Genomic DNA, 15075 nt, shown 5'->3' on the forward strand with positions numbered 1-15075 from the left:
CATCTAGCCAGCACCTTGGTCTAAAAGTCACATTACTTGAGGATGAAATATGGTCTGGACCCCGTCTAAAAGTAATTGTCGGCAAACGTAAGATGCGAAATAAAGAGCGAATTCCAAGAAATTAACCAAGACACTAGCCAAATGGGGGCACACACTACTAAATCAAAAACTTTGCTCAACTGCAGCTTGCAGGCAAAATTGGCCCCAATTGCAGCACTAAAAAAAAAAAGAAAGAGAAAAAAATAAAAATGCTGCGCTTTACAACTAGCAACTGCTCTTGGGTGTAGCTACCAGGAAATGGACAAATTGGAGCCAACACAGCTCAACTCAGTTCAGTTCAGCACAGTAGAGCACAGCCCATAGATTGAGTCATAAAGTTATGATTCGAGTTTTCGCTGTGACTCCAATGGGAGCAATCAGTGTTCCCAGTTTTTTGATTTGGCCATCACGAAATGGCCAAAAGCAACGCCAGCTAGACTAGAAGCCATTGCCACACTCCACTCGCCGTACACTATAAAAAACCAGTGGCAATTTAATTTGCACAGCGAATGGCTCGTAATTATTTCAGAGCTTATGGGGCTTTGGTTCGTCAACCGTTTCAGCTAATTAGCCACTGCTTTAGGGCATGATGTCTATGTGGCTCTGGGTGCGGCCAGTTTGATTCACTCTCTTTTCTCTCATTTCCTTTTGTAGTTTTCATTGTGCTTTTTACTGATTTCGGGCCGATTGTCTCGTCTAATGACGCAAAAGTTCTGAGTTAATCAATTGCAAGACAATTAACCGCAAACATTTTGAACTCTGCTGCTCGGTCCAGAGGCCAACGCAATTAGTGAACGCAGCCAAGAAGCCAATGGCAGACGCCAAAGCGGAGCAGCTGCTCCAACAGCCACCGATACAGACACAGCCACACATACAGACTCAGACTATAGCCATGGCATCGGGAACTGAGCATCGGCGGCGCGTGTTGCCAATTTATCTTGAGCGAGTGCCCCGCCAAGTTGCAAGATTTGTAGCTCAGCTGCTGCTCTGACTCACTGCCTTATGCAGCTAATCCTGTTTTTTGTGTCAGCTTGACATATTACCCAAATGCGCTGCCTCCCCCTTCGGTTTAGCCATATGAAGATCAGCAATAAGAGATCTTAGTCTAAGCCTTTACTGGCACAATGAACAGAGCTTGGCTTTGAGTTTTAGTACTTGTAAGAATATATATGGATATATAAATTTATATTGTTTGGTTTATTCCCTTGCTGAACCATCAGTCTAGAACAAATATAAATAACTTGTTTATGTGATTAGCATAGTAAGAATGACAAACTTTTTCTTAGAGATCTACATTTTTCATGAGATAGCTTACTCTTTAAAAATATTTGTAAATTCTAATTCTATATAAATTTAGCACTTCAAAAAGAAGAACGTAAGTCAAAAGACACACGAAATTGAATTGAAATTACATTATATTTGAAACCATGAATTTGAAACCATGACTATGTAGTAACATTAAGTAGTTATCGGTATAAATATTAAAAAAAATATTTAAAAATTTTTTCCTGATAACAGTACTGATTGTATTCATTCCATGAAACTTTACTCAAATCATTTATAAGAATTTATAGGAATATAAAAATAAAAAAATAAATAAAAAAAAAAAAAACAAATTTAAAAAAAAAAATCGTATATAAATTTAACAACCAATACATACGTCAACTTCATATTTTAACAACATTTTGCAACTATAAAATCTATAAAAACTTATAAAAAAAAAAAAAAAAAAAACAAAACAATAAAGTAAACAACATAAATATATGTATACGTATATATATACAAATATACCCATCATAATTTTTTAAACGCTAATACTTCCACAAACCTTTATCCGCACATATTCATAGCTTTAGACACGCATATAAATTTGAACGCGACTATTGATTTGAAAGCTCCTTCGCCATGGACCGCCAATGATATATAATTTTCAGTAGCGCCCATCCAATTTGTAATTTGTGGAAGGCATACAAATTTCTCCATAACTCAGAGTTGAATACACAGCTCAGAGCTCACAGAGCTCACAGAGCACAAAGCTTGCCAGCTTTGTTTACCTGGCTCTGCCCGGCCAAGTTGCTTTGTTTATAACTGGTTCAAAGTTGGCACGTCTTTGGCATATATAAATAATAATAAAAAGAGAAAAAGCAACGAAAAAAGAAGGTTTACACACTCAGACTCACACACACTCACACACACACGGAGACAACTTGTTTATCTGTCTTTTCAGCTGTTTGGCAGGCAGCAGCGTCTGCGTCTACCTGCCCCTGTTTTAGGAGCTGTCTTTGTCCCGATGTCATGGCAAGTCCTGTCCGTTCCCCAAAACGCTCGACAGCCAGCGCCAACAGCTGTCGTGCCAGTTAGTCTCTATCGTGTAGCCCCTTTGCTGGAATGGCAAGGAGGGGGGAGGGGGGGCAAGGTGCCAAGTTTCGCAATGCTCCCTAACACTGGAACGTTGCATGTTGGCTAATTTCCATGCAGAGCTGCTTGGCTGCCTGCCTTCGGTTTATAGTTATGTTGTCCTCTTGCCGTCCATTATGATTCCATATAGTAAGCTTTTAGTTGACCAATGAAAATGCTAATGCTTTGGTCAGATTTCATGACTGCTTTTCAAAATGCTTCACGTGCATTTCCTACTCATATGCTAATTTCACACATGGCAAACGCTCTCTGAATTTCAAGTGCTGCAACTAACAATTTGGCTGGGCTCATTATTAAATACATAGCCATATTACTGTACTTTCATGGCTGTTGGCCCATTCTGGGGCCCAGCTGATTCTACCTTTTTTTTTTTGGTTCTTTCGTTTTTGTTTTTGGGGCCAATGGAGTGGGGACACCCCTTATGCCTTGCTCCCAATTTCAATAATGAAAATACGGTAATTTATGTGTCAAGTGAGCTTACGAACTGAGACTGCAAACCGCAAAGTCAACGCCCAGATTTTGACTGTTTTGCATTTCGACTCAACTTGGCCAAGGCTCTGGCTCGTGCCAAGCGCTGCCCCCGTAGGCGACGTTTTGTTGTTGTGAAAGCCCAGTCAGAACTCTGGCCTAGTCGTTTGTGCCAATAAAATGGCATAAAATGCATTTATTAATGGATCATAATGACTGCAGGTGGGCTACAGGAGATAACTTTTTAGAAGCCGAAGATTTATTGCCCTTGCTATCATAAAGCATTTGTATTACATATTTCCGATGGCACTGATAAAAGCAAGGTATTTTTTTTTTAAGCTAAATTTCTAAGCAGTTGCTTTAAAAAGATTGTAAATATATAGTAAAGAGAAACTAGATGAAACTGATTCTTCTTACGTTTCTTTTTTTTTCTATTCTAAATTTAATAAATTTCAAGATCAAAAGACGAATTTGAGAAAGTCTTTTCATTGCCCGGCTCTGTTTTTATATTAAATATATTTTATATTAAATACCCTATATTTATTATATGACAATTAAACGAATTAAGGGAGTTTGATCTCTTACGTCTTCCACCAATAACTAAGATGTCCTCATTAAGGAGGATCCTTAGCTTAAGGATCGGAATAAAAAACATAATTCTACAACAAATACTTCTATTCTCCCATTATCAAATCAGTTATCTATAAATATAAGAAATCTCAATTCACATCTTTTCTATTACACAACATTTTTCATAACATAGCCATAGTATCCTAGTTAAGGGTATATACATAAAAATTCCAAAAAATACATAAAAGTAGGCAGTGACGTTACGCCCACAAATTGAGTAAGTCGCTCGATCACACTATAAGCGCGCTGAAATATTTGCGTTTTCTTCAGCTTAAGCTTAGTTTGTATTCCCCAATTTTGTTTTTTTTTTTTTTTTCTTTGGGGCGTTTCGCTGTTGCAACTGCAATCTGATAAACATAAACGTTTAATTAGAGCGCTAAATGCATTTTTTAATAGTCATTTTGTTGCTTTGTTGTTGTTTTATTGCCTTTTGCACATATTAATTTATCTCTGTGCAGTATTTATTGTTCGAATATTGCGTTTAGTTTGTCAACGCGCGCTGCTGACAAAACAAAACAAAAAAGAAAACAAAAGACTTAGGTGACAAACTTGTTTCTTTGTTCAGTTTAGATTATTTTGTGTTGTTGTTGTTTTTTATTGACTGCTAGCTACTCCATGAATTTCCATACAAGAAAAGCTTTTGTTTGGCTTGATTGCATTGAAAACGATTCAGTTCGCATCTTGCTGGCTGCGCTGTGATTAATGAACGTTTAATTTATTTCTTTAAGAAATTTCATAATTAAATTCAGTTTAGCAACCATTTACTTAAGAGTTCCGCTAGCTGAGATTCAATTATAAACCGGATACATCATTTTAACAAATTAATATTCTATACAAAAATGACTCTTTCCAAGATTTAAACATTCTAATTTAAGCTGAGTGAGCGGCGAGGTTAGATATCAAAAGGATCTAAAATTAAATATTGACTTAATTCTCCAAATCAAATGTGGAGCTCACATTTAATCATCTAACTTTCATATAATATCATATTACATATCTTATATGATTATATATTGCAAAATATGATTTGAGTTAGTCAATCATTTTCTTTGTGTCTTTTCCCATCACATTTAGTACAGCATATTTTTGACTTTTTAGTAGTTGCTCAGGTATTTTTTCCTCGAGCTTGACAAAGCACAACGTCGCGTCGTTGCTCTTTAGTCGCTTAGCCTTAAGCTATTTATAAACTGTATTTATTGGTTCGTCATTCAATAGTTGTTTTTTTTTTCGCTTTTTTCTTTTTATTATATTTTTGTTGTTATGTTAAATCCATAAGCAGACGACCGTTTGATATTTTCAGTTAACACCGAGCGAGCAGCTTAGCCATAGCCAGTTACCAAATGAAGTTGCCAAAAGCGAACAATAACAAAAACTCAGAAAAGCAAAAATGAAATCCAAACGAATCTCAAGCTCAAATAAAGCTCCTCTTTATATTTAAATGCTTGTCTCTTTTATTGTTATTTTAATCGGCTGGCAGGTCGAACATCACGTAATAGTCGTCACTGGTTACACCTGTTTCATCGCGTTGAACACTGTTACATCGTGTAATGATATGCCACCAGCGCATACAACACCCGTATAGCTAGATGTTTCCTCTTGCCAAAAGTTCATCAAACGCTAAGGCATGCAACAGCAACAGCAACTGCAACTGCAACTGCAACTTCGACGGGTGTCCAACTACTTATTATTTGCAAAGCTTTTCGATGTTTGCTTGGTCGACTGATAAGTGGCAATAGAGTCGCAACGGGCCAGGCCAAAAAACTAATAACAGTTGATTTGTTTGGCTTTACTTCCTCAAAGTGAAAACCTCTGGCAACAACAACAACAGCGACTCAAATCCTGACTGGGCTACGAAATCTTTTAAATATCAGCAATTAAAAACTCACTTCAGTGAAAGTCTTTTCGCACATGGATTTTGCGTAGGAAATTTCGTAATAAATTGCACAGCACAAAAAAAAGTGTTCAATATTCACACGACTTATATGAGTGTGAGTGCGTGTGTGTTTGCGTTTATGCAAATATAAATGCGTTACAGTCCGGCTAAAAGAAGACGAACAACACAACCACGCGACAAATTGCCATCCACTCGTGCGTTTGCTGACTCTTCGTCTTCATTTGCATACCTGAGCCGCTTCACTCTGAGCCACTTTTTTCCTTTTACCGATTAGCCCCAGAGCGAAGATGACGCTTGAGTAAAAATAAATAAATAAGAGAGTAGTAAACACGCACAGAAACAAGCTCCGATTGTGATATGGCGCCTATGAAAGTGAAATCAAAAAGAAAGCGTTTTATTTGCTTCATTAAGTTGTAGGAGGTTCAGCTCAGTTTGTTCAATTTGTTTGTTCCGATTTGATAAATCCGGCGATAACATTCTAATTATGCGCATGCATTTGATAATGATGACGATGATGTTTTTATTTATGGCCAAGTCGTTTGCATTAACAGCTAAGCAGTCGGTTGACTTTTAAGCTGAATTCTGTTTTGCATACGGACGAGACGTGTGGGCGATGAGCTGTCTTCATAGTTAATGGGATAATACTAAATAAAGTCGTTGACTCATTTTTATACATATTGTAGATAGGCTAATAAAAGGCTTTACATGTAAGCTAGGATTTAACAGTTTTAATGAAACATCAATTCATTAGAGAAATTTACTTGGCTCTTGGTGTTTGTTAACGTATAACTGTTAATTAACAATCCGAAATTGTGGGTACAATATTAATTAATTTCATTTACCCATTTATAGATGTTTGATATTTCATTAGCGAGACTTATATTTATTTAATTTCAAATATAAAAGTGATTCACATATTATATTAACGTTAATACTAACGTCAATTCATAAAGGAAACCATTTAAGGTAGCTTTCATTAGAAAGTTAACCAAGCCATATTTGATATACTATGATATGATGTTACTTACCAAGTTCGTTGTCTAAGTCTTTTGTTCTGCTCAAAGAAATTATGCGGTTTTAGCCCCGTATACGTTGGACTTGCTATCCCATGGGTAATTAATATCTTATGGGAAGTTAATTAAATGTCGTTGCCTGGCTATTGGATTGCAATATTTTTTATGCAAGAAGTGATGTCAAACAAGTTTCCAGCACAACAACAAGTGCGGGCAAGAAACCAAAAAAGTGCGGTCCACACACACAAACAGCAAATGCAACAACTACAACTACAACTGCAACTGCAACTTGAATGTCATAATTATTTAGAGTCATTAAACTTTAAGAAGCAAAATCTCGACCACAAATCAAGAGGCTGGACAGCCTGCTTGGCTACAAAAAAAAATATTTATATTATCGAAAAATCAAAAAAATATGACCGCAGCGATAAGGAAATTATGTATTAAACACATCAACGATTCGACGGGCTACATGATCCACAAAAAAAGTCGAACGAACGAACGACGGAAAAAATTACCATTTAATGTTGGAAAAAAGTTAACAAGTTGCCGGTGTCAGCAAAAACTGCAAAATCTGCCACACCAGCCGATTTTGGCGGCTGTTTAACTGAATTAAATATTGCGCAATCTGTTGCTGCATGTGTATGTGTGTGTGTGTGAGAGAGTTAAAACTCGCTCGTGTTCATTGGCCATATAAATGGTAACAACTGAGGCGATCATTGAGATGCTTGTTGTTGTCCAATTGGCGTCCACAAATGGCTTAAATGTGCTCATGACCGCAAGTAATAAAATAATTAAAAAAAGCAAAAACATGCTGCATAATTCACACTTACATCCGAACGGGTTTTCATAGCTCACACTGACTGTGTAATCAGGCTAATACTTTGTTTCGAGCGAGTAGAGAAATGAGAGCAGGTGCAACTTTCTATGTGAACTAAGTGCTACTTCATTGAGCAGAAGTTTACTTAAAAATATAGTATGAGCTGAGAGCAATAATAACTTGAGTACAAGCTAAATTCAAGTCTAACCTGATCCGTAATTAACACAAGCATTGACAGCAAAGAATTCGAGTCTAATATAAATATTATCTGTTGATTAAATATGGGCTGTATATATAAATATATATAAAATAAACGTAATATGGGAGATGTTAACTATGAATATAGTATAAATAAACTCATTTAATGTTGTCATTTTGTGGTTCGGTAATATTCTATAAATTATACAGCATTTTATTAGAGCGAAAAATCTGACTAACAATCGGATATGCAAGATATACCATAACTTACAGCTACCATTAGCCGTATCCTAGGAAAAATTGTAATCACCCACCCAGGAGATAAAAGCAACACATTCGAGCAGCTAACAAATTGTAATTGTAGTTCATGTACCAACAAGTCAGCAACAACAACAACAACAATAGCAACAACAACAAGCATAGTAATCACAGCAGCAACACCCAGCTCTCAGCGCTGCAGCATTGTCAAATTGAGGATTGGTCAAACGTGGCGTATACACAATTTGCACAACGTTCCGGCAATGGCCAAAGAGTCAACTGCAGCAACTGCAGCAACTGCGACTGCAGCAACGCCAAGATTAGTAAACAATTATGGTTTGGAAATTGCTACAAGTTAATTCCACACGTAATTGCTGGCAACTCTGGTGACTGTCTAATTTAATTCGTACGATTTTGTTTTTTTAAGGGCGTTTACCACTGCTAGAAAAAAGAATACAAAAACGCAATCGAAAATTACAGCACTCGCTTTGGTCATTCGTAAGCTTAAATTGGCTGTCAAAGTTGCGATTGAATCGATTTGGGTTTGAATCGAAATTAAATTGTATTGACACCTATTTGGGTTCCGTATTCGGCTCGCTAATTACTGCTTCTATTTGTGCATTTTATTTCTTTCTTTTTTTTTTTTTTTGCATTTACTCACTTGTCTATGTAGTCGATCGTTTCGATTTCCTTTTGGATTTTTTCTTCGCCCGGGCTGTTCTCAATATTGGCAGCATCTGTAAGGCATGTAGAGATAATATACATATATAGCAATGAGTAATTTCATGAATCAAAACAAATCACAAAGTGTTAGTAAAGTGAATGGGGCGTTGCACAAATGCATTAGCATATTACAAATTATAGCTAATTATTTATCTCTGCTTCTTGTTAACCAAAAAAACAACATGATAAAAGTGTAAGAGTTACACGAATGCCTTTTCAAAGTGGTAAACACACTTGGCACTTAGCCGAGACTCACATAAATTAGCCAGATTGTAGCATATAAATCATAATTAGTAGAGCACCTGGGATAGAGCTACATAGACCCATACACACACACACTTAGGCATACATTAATTGGAATTGCAAATCAGCTAGAAATGTATAAAATTACGCACCCATTGACGACAATAACAAAATTCTGACCAGCCACAATAATAATATTTAACCTTACGATCGGCTATATAAGCTGTTGCATATAACTTGATTTATGACACAACATTCGATCGAGCCAACCAGCCAACGCAATTGTATCTACTCTTAAAACACATTGAAATGGAGCACTCTACTCGTTTCTGCCGACAAATGTCAATCACAGTGCACACATGAACGTACAAGGGCCATGAGAGACACTCCATGAGCTGATCAGTGTGTGTTTGAAATCATTTAATAGAAAACCATAAAATAGACAAAGACTTGAGAGACTTGTTGGGATTGTATATAAATTGTTGAATTATAGCTCTAGTCTAGTTAGCTCTTTTTGTCTCTACAGTAAAAATTTAATACCAAAACGACGTTTTCTCAATATTCCCATTCTAAATTTTAAGAAAAAATAAAGTTAAAGTATGGAGTACTAAAAAATATTTTTTTTTTTGCATTTTTCGCTTCAGATTTAGGATTAATTTTATTTTGTTTTTATCTTTTTTTTTTAATACATAACTAAATTATTTAAGCATCGAAAAACAATTTCTTTTAAATATATGTATGTTTATATTTATATATAGTTTATTTATTTAGTACAAACGAAACTATTTTTTTCAGAAAAAATTTTTTTTTTGTAGCCAAAAAAAATTAAATAAATTATTAATATAAAAAATCAACTAAATATCTAAAATACATATTTTTCCATACATTTTATATGTAAGAATTCAATTAATAATTATACAAAAAATAATTTTAATTTTTTATTTATTAATATTAATTTTATTGTTGTTCTGCAATCATATGTATTCACACTTTAATTCAGATTCCCAGCCAGTTAACTATTATAGTTTGCATAGCTGACTATCTCAGTGCCAAAGTAGAGCATTAATCAAAAGACGTGTGGATCAAAGTAAAATCAATAAGTGATATCAAAGGCAGACTCAAGAATTTGCCACACACACGCACACACAGCCACTGGCACTCACCTAAGCTGGTAACAAAGTGGTACAAGAACATGAATGTTGGGTATCTATGGCTCTGTATAGATGTGAGTAGATAAATAACGTTTGTTTCGACTTATGTTCTGGTGCAGCACTTGAAGTTCAATTGAAAAGCGGCTGTCTGGCCAAAGATCAAATGAGCAATGAGTGGACTAGACCAACCGCATGGCCAGACAGACAATAGCTGTGTGGAGGTCTGAGACTGATGTCTGACGACGGGACTGGGGCTGGGGCTGGGCTCAGCTGTTGGTAGTTGGTTTTGTTTTGGACGGGTTTTTCTAGCATATGACTGGAAAGTGACTGTCAGGGGCCTCGATGTGTTTCGGTCGTGTCTCGGCTCACTTAGCGATTTCATGCATGCAAATTAGTTTTTGAACCTGTTGCAATTTGTTGTTGTATGAGCTGCCAGTGTTAACGGCACCCTCCCTGATGTGGTAGCCGCAACGGGCACGAGCACCACAGAGTGCTCCACGCTCTCCACTCCACAGACGGGCGGGACAAGTCGCTCGAGTTGTTCGAGCTGTTCCCATGTTGCATGCTAATTGAGTCTGAAGTGTAGCGCAGAAATCACTAACTAAAATAAACTCATGGAAAATAGTGCACCAATTATTGGAAGCGACTCGCCGAGTGGTCTCTGCCTCTGAAACTCACTCGTGCATATCCTAGAGACATGCGTGAGAATATCACCATAGAATTTCTCACGGATACACACGGTTTGCCAACCAACACTGGGCAACCATGGGCGGCGTGGGGCCCACAAGATGGAGTATCCACCCAACTATGGCCGCGTTCTTGTCGTCTGTAACATGCAACAAATTTATGCGCCGCCAGCCAACTGCAGCAGTTGTCGAAAGGCGAAGGCGAAGGCGAAGGCGTGGGCAACGGCAGGGGCAGGGCAGTTGTCAGTAGTAAGCATGCTGATTTTGAACTTGTACCGTGCTATGTTTAAACATAACAACATACAAAGGTATATAACATGCTTAAATTACACACTGCACATTGCGACGGCACTGCATAGTTAAGTGCTTGCCAGGTTGGATTACCTACTAAGATGGTCGCGATGGTGCGGAATATGTAACGAAAACTTTGCATGTTCTTGCCACCCAATCTGCCCGAAGGCGTCGTCAGCACATTTTAAGGCTGTTGCTCTTTCTGTTTGAAGTACAGCAGCAACAACAACAACCAAAACTGATTTTGTTGTTCAAGTTTTACAACTAGCTGTACCTATTCCCATCTGATTATATAGCCAAGTTGCCTTGGGCTGACAAACGGTTTATAATATCATCTAGAAGGAAATGCATTCATCATGCGACTGATTAAATAACTTTGCGGGAGATACCTAATATGAATTACTAATTAAAATCTCGCCTTAATTTATGTTTAGTCTCAATTTATCTATTAAAGCATAGCTATCACTATTAATTTTTAAGCATTCCTATGCAAATGGGGTTTTATAATAATTTACAATTCCGAAGCTGTCAAAAATTCGTGAATAATTCACAATAAAATTTATAATTCGCGTATCGTTTATTTATGGCCATTCGCACATACATGAATGCTTTGGCGTTGAAACTAGATAGTAAATAACTCTGTTTATGAGCAAACCAATCCAATTTCAAAATAATAATTGTCTGCAATAAAAATCTGTTTTGTCTAAATGAGATTTTGTGTAAATGATATTTCACTAGTTTTTTTTTTTTTTTTTATGTATATATGTATATATTTATGTATTTTCTTGTAAATTCATTTACTATTACCCAACTAAAATAAAACAATTAAATTGCTAAGCAAGTAAAATACTTAAAAAGTTTTATTTTTTTTTTTTAACTCGTTTCTTCAAATCAATATTTCAGAAAAACTAATAGCATTTCAGCAAAATCCTCAAACTAAACTGGATATGGAAATAATTACATGAATTTTTATTGCTAAATTAAATGGCAATAAGCTGTCAAATGTGGTTGATAAAATTATTTGATATGAGGTAAATGAGAAGCAGTTAGCCGTTAAAGTATGAACAAGTTTAAATACTTTTTAATGACAGACTCCACTTAGAAAGAGTGCAAAGAACACAATGCACACTTTAGGAAATTGCTTGGCATTGCCCTGCAGGCAATCATGTATTAAATAAAAATACAAAATAAAACCACAAAACCTTACGTTAATCTACAGTAGAAGCCAACGCCACAGCCAAGCCAAGTATGGCAGCAGATCTATAGAGGAAAGCCAGCAAGATAAATTATCCGCAGTGCAAATGACAGAAAAAAAAGAAAAAACACACACACACACATCAAAAGAAACAAACGGAAGCGGAAATATCTGAGTGAAGTTACGGCAATTTGCGGTTTTAATAGTCGTTGGTGCCCAAATGTTGCTAGGCCCTTGAGCAGCGAAACATATGTAAAATATATATGTATATGAACTTGTATATATGGATATGCATAAACACTTTTATGATGCTGTAAATGAGAGCTGTGCTTGTAACGAGAGACACACAGCAGCGATAGCTGAGAGCTGAGACTGGCAGAACGCCTTTCCCAGACACAATGACTGGAACGGAGCGTCTCTGGTAAAATATGTGAGAGGTTTTTGAGAAAAATGCAGCCAAGTCTTGTGGTTTTTCAAGAGAATGGGTCAAGTTTACAATTACTATTCAAAAATTGCAAAAAAAAAAAAAAAAAAAAAAAAAAAAAAACACACACACATACATATACATATATATTTTTACAAAATCAGCGTGGGAAAATAAATTGAGGCATACTAATTTTGTATTGATGACAACGAACGAGTGAGAGGCATATGCATAAATATATATAAATAAAAAATTATCATAAATCTTATTTAACAAATTAAACTGCACAAACACTTTACACAATGTGCCACAACAATGAGATAATGAAGCAGAGAGACAGCGAGACTGACAAAAAATAAAATTTCAATTGAAACACAAATGCAAAGTGTAAATAAAAATGCCAAAAAAAAAGACAACAAAAGCAACCTAAACATATGACAACAATCAACAGTCGAGACCAAATATGATACCACTTAAACTAACTGCGGTTCAGACCCACAGCGCGACCCACTCGCGGCGGGGCAGACAGTGGGTACAGTGGGGCAGGCCTACAGACAGACATTGTCGCACCAATTTTACTTCGAGTGTCAAGTTACTCGAGACAGCGTCGAGCGACAGCCGCAACACAACAGCTGAAAAAAAAGTAGATAAATAAAAATAAAGAAAATCGAAATAAAATAATATACTTTGCAATTGTTGCAACAATTACTGTGCGACAGTGCGAGAGTGCGACAGCGGCAACAATGGTATCTTAAAAGCCGCATGTGACATAATTTTTAGAGGCTAAGGCGATTTACAGAGACTGCGCCAGACACCCCAGAGAAATGCAAGCCCCCGACCAGACCAGACGAGACCCGACGAGCCCAGACTCAGCCAGGCGGTAAGCACTCGAATGTAAAGTGTATATATATTTATATACATATATTTCTGCTTCTTTTTTCAATTAGAGAAGAATTGTGCAATTTAGTGAAAGAGGCGACTTATCGGCGCTGAAAAGGCCCACCACACAGAGATAAACGCTTTGAGCTATACGATACAAAGTGTGAAATGCGATACGAATCAGCAGCAGAAAGAGTTTTGTGATTGGGAATGCGTTGAAAAGTAGATGACTTAAATGTTAAGAGCTTAAATTGTTGTAATTGAATCCGGAAGCAATTTATAAATATACATATTAAATTTTATAATTTTCAAAAAAAAATAAATAAATTTTTTATATTATAAAAATATAAATATGTTTTTAAATAATAATAAATTTTAAAATTTATTTCAACTCTAAAGAAAAAAATTGTGTATAAATTAAAAAAAAAAAAACTTAATTAATTAAAAATGAAAAGATTACACCCCCTCGACCCGAGAAGTGACCTAAATTAGTAAACGTAATTCGTAGTAATAAAGGCATTTAGCCACTTCATTAGTTAAGGTATCCTTACGCTATAGAGTTTAAGACAAAAGCTGCAATAAAACTATATTTATAAAAAAAAAAACATAAATACTAAAAAAATAATAATATTTTATTTTAAGAATTTTACTAAAACTAAGTTTACCTACTATTTTAATTAAATTATATTTTTATTATTTTTAATTAATAGCTTTTAATTTGTGGATATATAAAAGAGTTTTAGCTCTAATATGGCTACAATTGAGGCATATACTAAGTTTTAGAAAGTAAAATGCCAAAGAAAAGCCACATTAATAAATCAACAAATCGACGAGAAATTTACATTTTCTCATGGCATTCCGCTAGATTCCTCTAATAAATGAAACAGAGTTTTTTCCTTTTCACCAAATCATGCCATTTGTCTGCCCATATTTCCTATACATAATTCATATGAAATATTTATAACTAAATATCTTTAAAAATTATGCGATTAGCCAACACGCGATGTTAATACCAATATATATATTACGATATAATAACGGGTATTTTAATTTATAATGTGCTGACTTTATCTACTTTACGCATAATTAATGAAATGCACAGTTAACACAATTAATATATTTAACCTTTTATCAAGGTGGACACGCAAGGCATATAAATATATACATATATATATATATATATATATATATATATATATATTTGAAATATTTATGAATTCAATAAATTTGCATTGGCTTTTGAACCGCGCAAGCCGAACGGATTAAGTGCAGGCTGTGCAGGCCAGCCACACGCTTCAGCCATTTATCACAGCCATAATGAGCGGCTTTCGCGGCCGTCAAATTTAAGTTTTAAATATGCCCCCGGAAACAAAAATAAAGAAAAACAAAGCAAAAATGTAAAGCAATGTGCAACAAATGAACATGGGCAACAATTTGTCGCAATGCAGCGACAAAACAACAAAATGTCACATAGATTAAACGGGGCTTAGCGAATGTCGAAGTGTCAGAGTCTGTCGCAACGGCAGCTGTTGTTGCCCCCAAAAGTATCTGAGAGATTACCGCAGCAACAATAGCGTACATACATACATCTACATATACATATATTGATATAGTCGCTGATATGTTTTAGATTGAGCTTGCGGGCGTACTTTAGCCCTGACAGTCATCAATCTTTTTGCCACTGCGCCCCATGTTAATCAATTTTATTAGCATTTGATATTCGTTTTGGATTTTGGTTTTTCTAT

General features: G+C 35.7%; 1 protein-coding gene across 4 annotated transcripts in view; it reads right to left on the reverse strand.

The window, feature by feature from the left end:
• pyd (zonula occludens-like protein polychaetoid) overlaps positions 1 to 15075 on the reverse strand; it is a 114271-nt gene that overhangs the window by 61293 nt on the left and 37903 nt on the right. For all 4 annotated transcript variants that reach the window (XR_016268496.1, XM_089461813.1, XM_089461811.1 and 1 more), the window contains exon 2: positions 8400 to 8475. Coding sequence is in view for 3 of the 4 variants with exons in the window: in XM_089461813.1 (XP_089317939.1) it covers positions 8400 to 8475 (76 nt within the window). In the remaining variant the exon portion in view is untranslated. The remainder of the gene's footprint in view (positions 1 to 8399; positions 8476 to 15075) is intronic.

This window comes from Drosophila arizonae, chromosome 2, assembly GCF_054131065.1.
Source record: "Drosophila arizonae isolate 15081-1271.41 chromosome 2, UAZ_ARI_1.0, whole genome shotgun sequence".
Taxonomy (NCBI): Eukaryota; Metazoa; Arthropoda; class Insecta; order Diptera; family Drosophilidae; genus Drosophila; species Drosophila arizonae.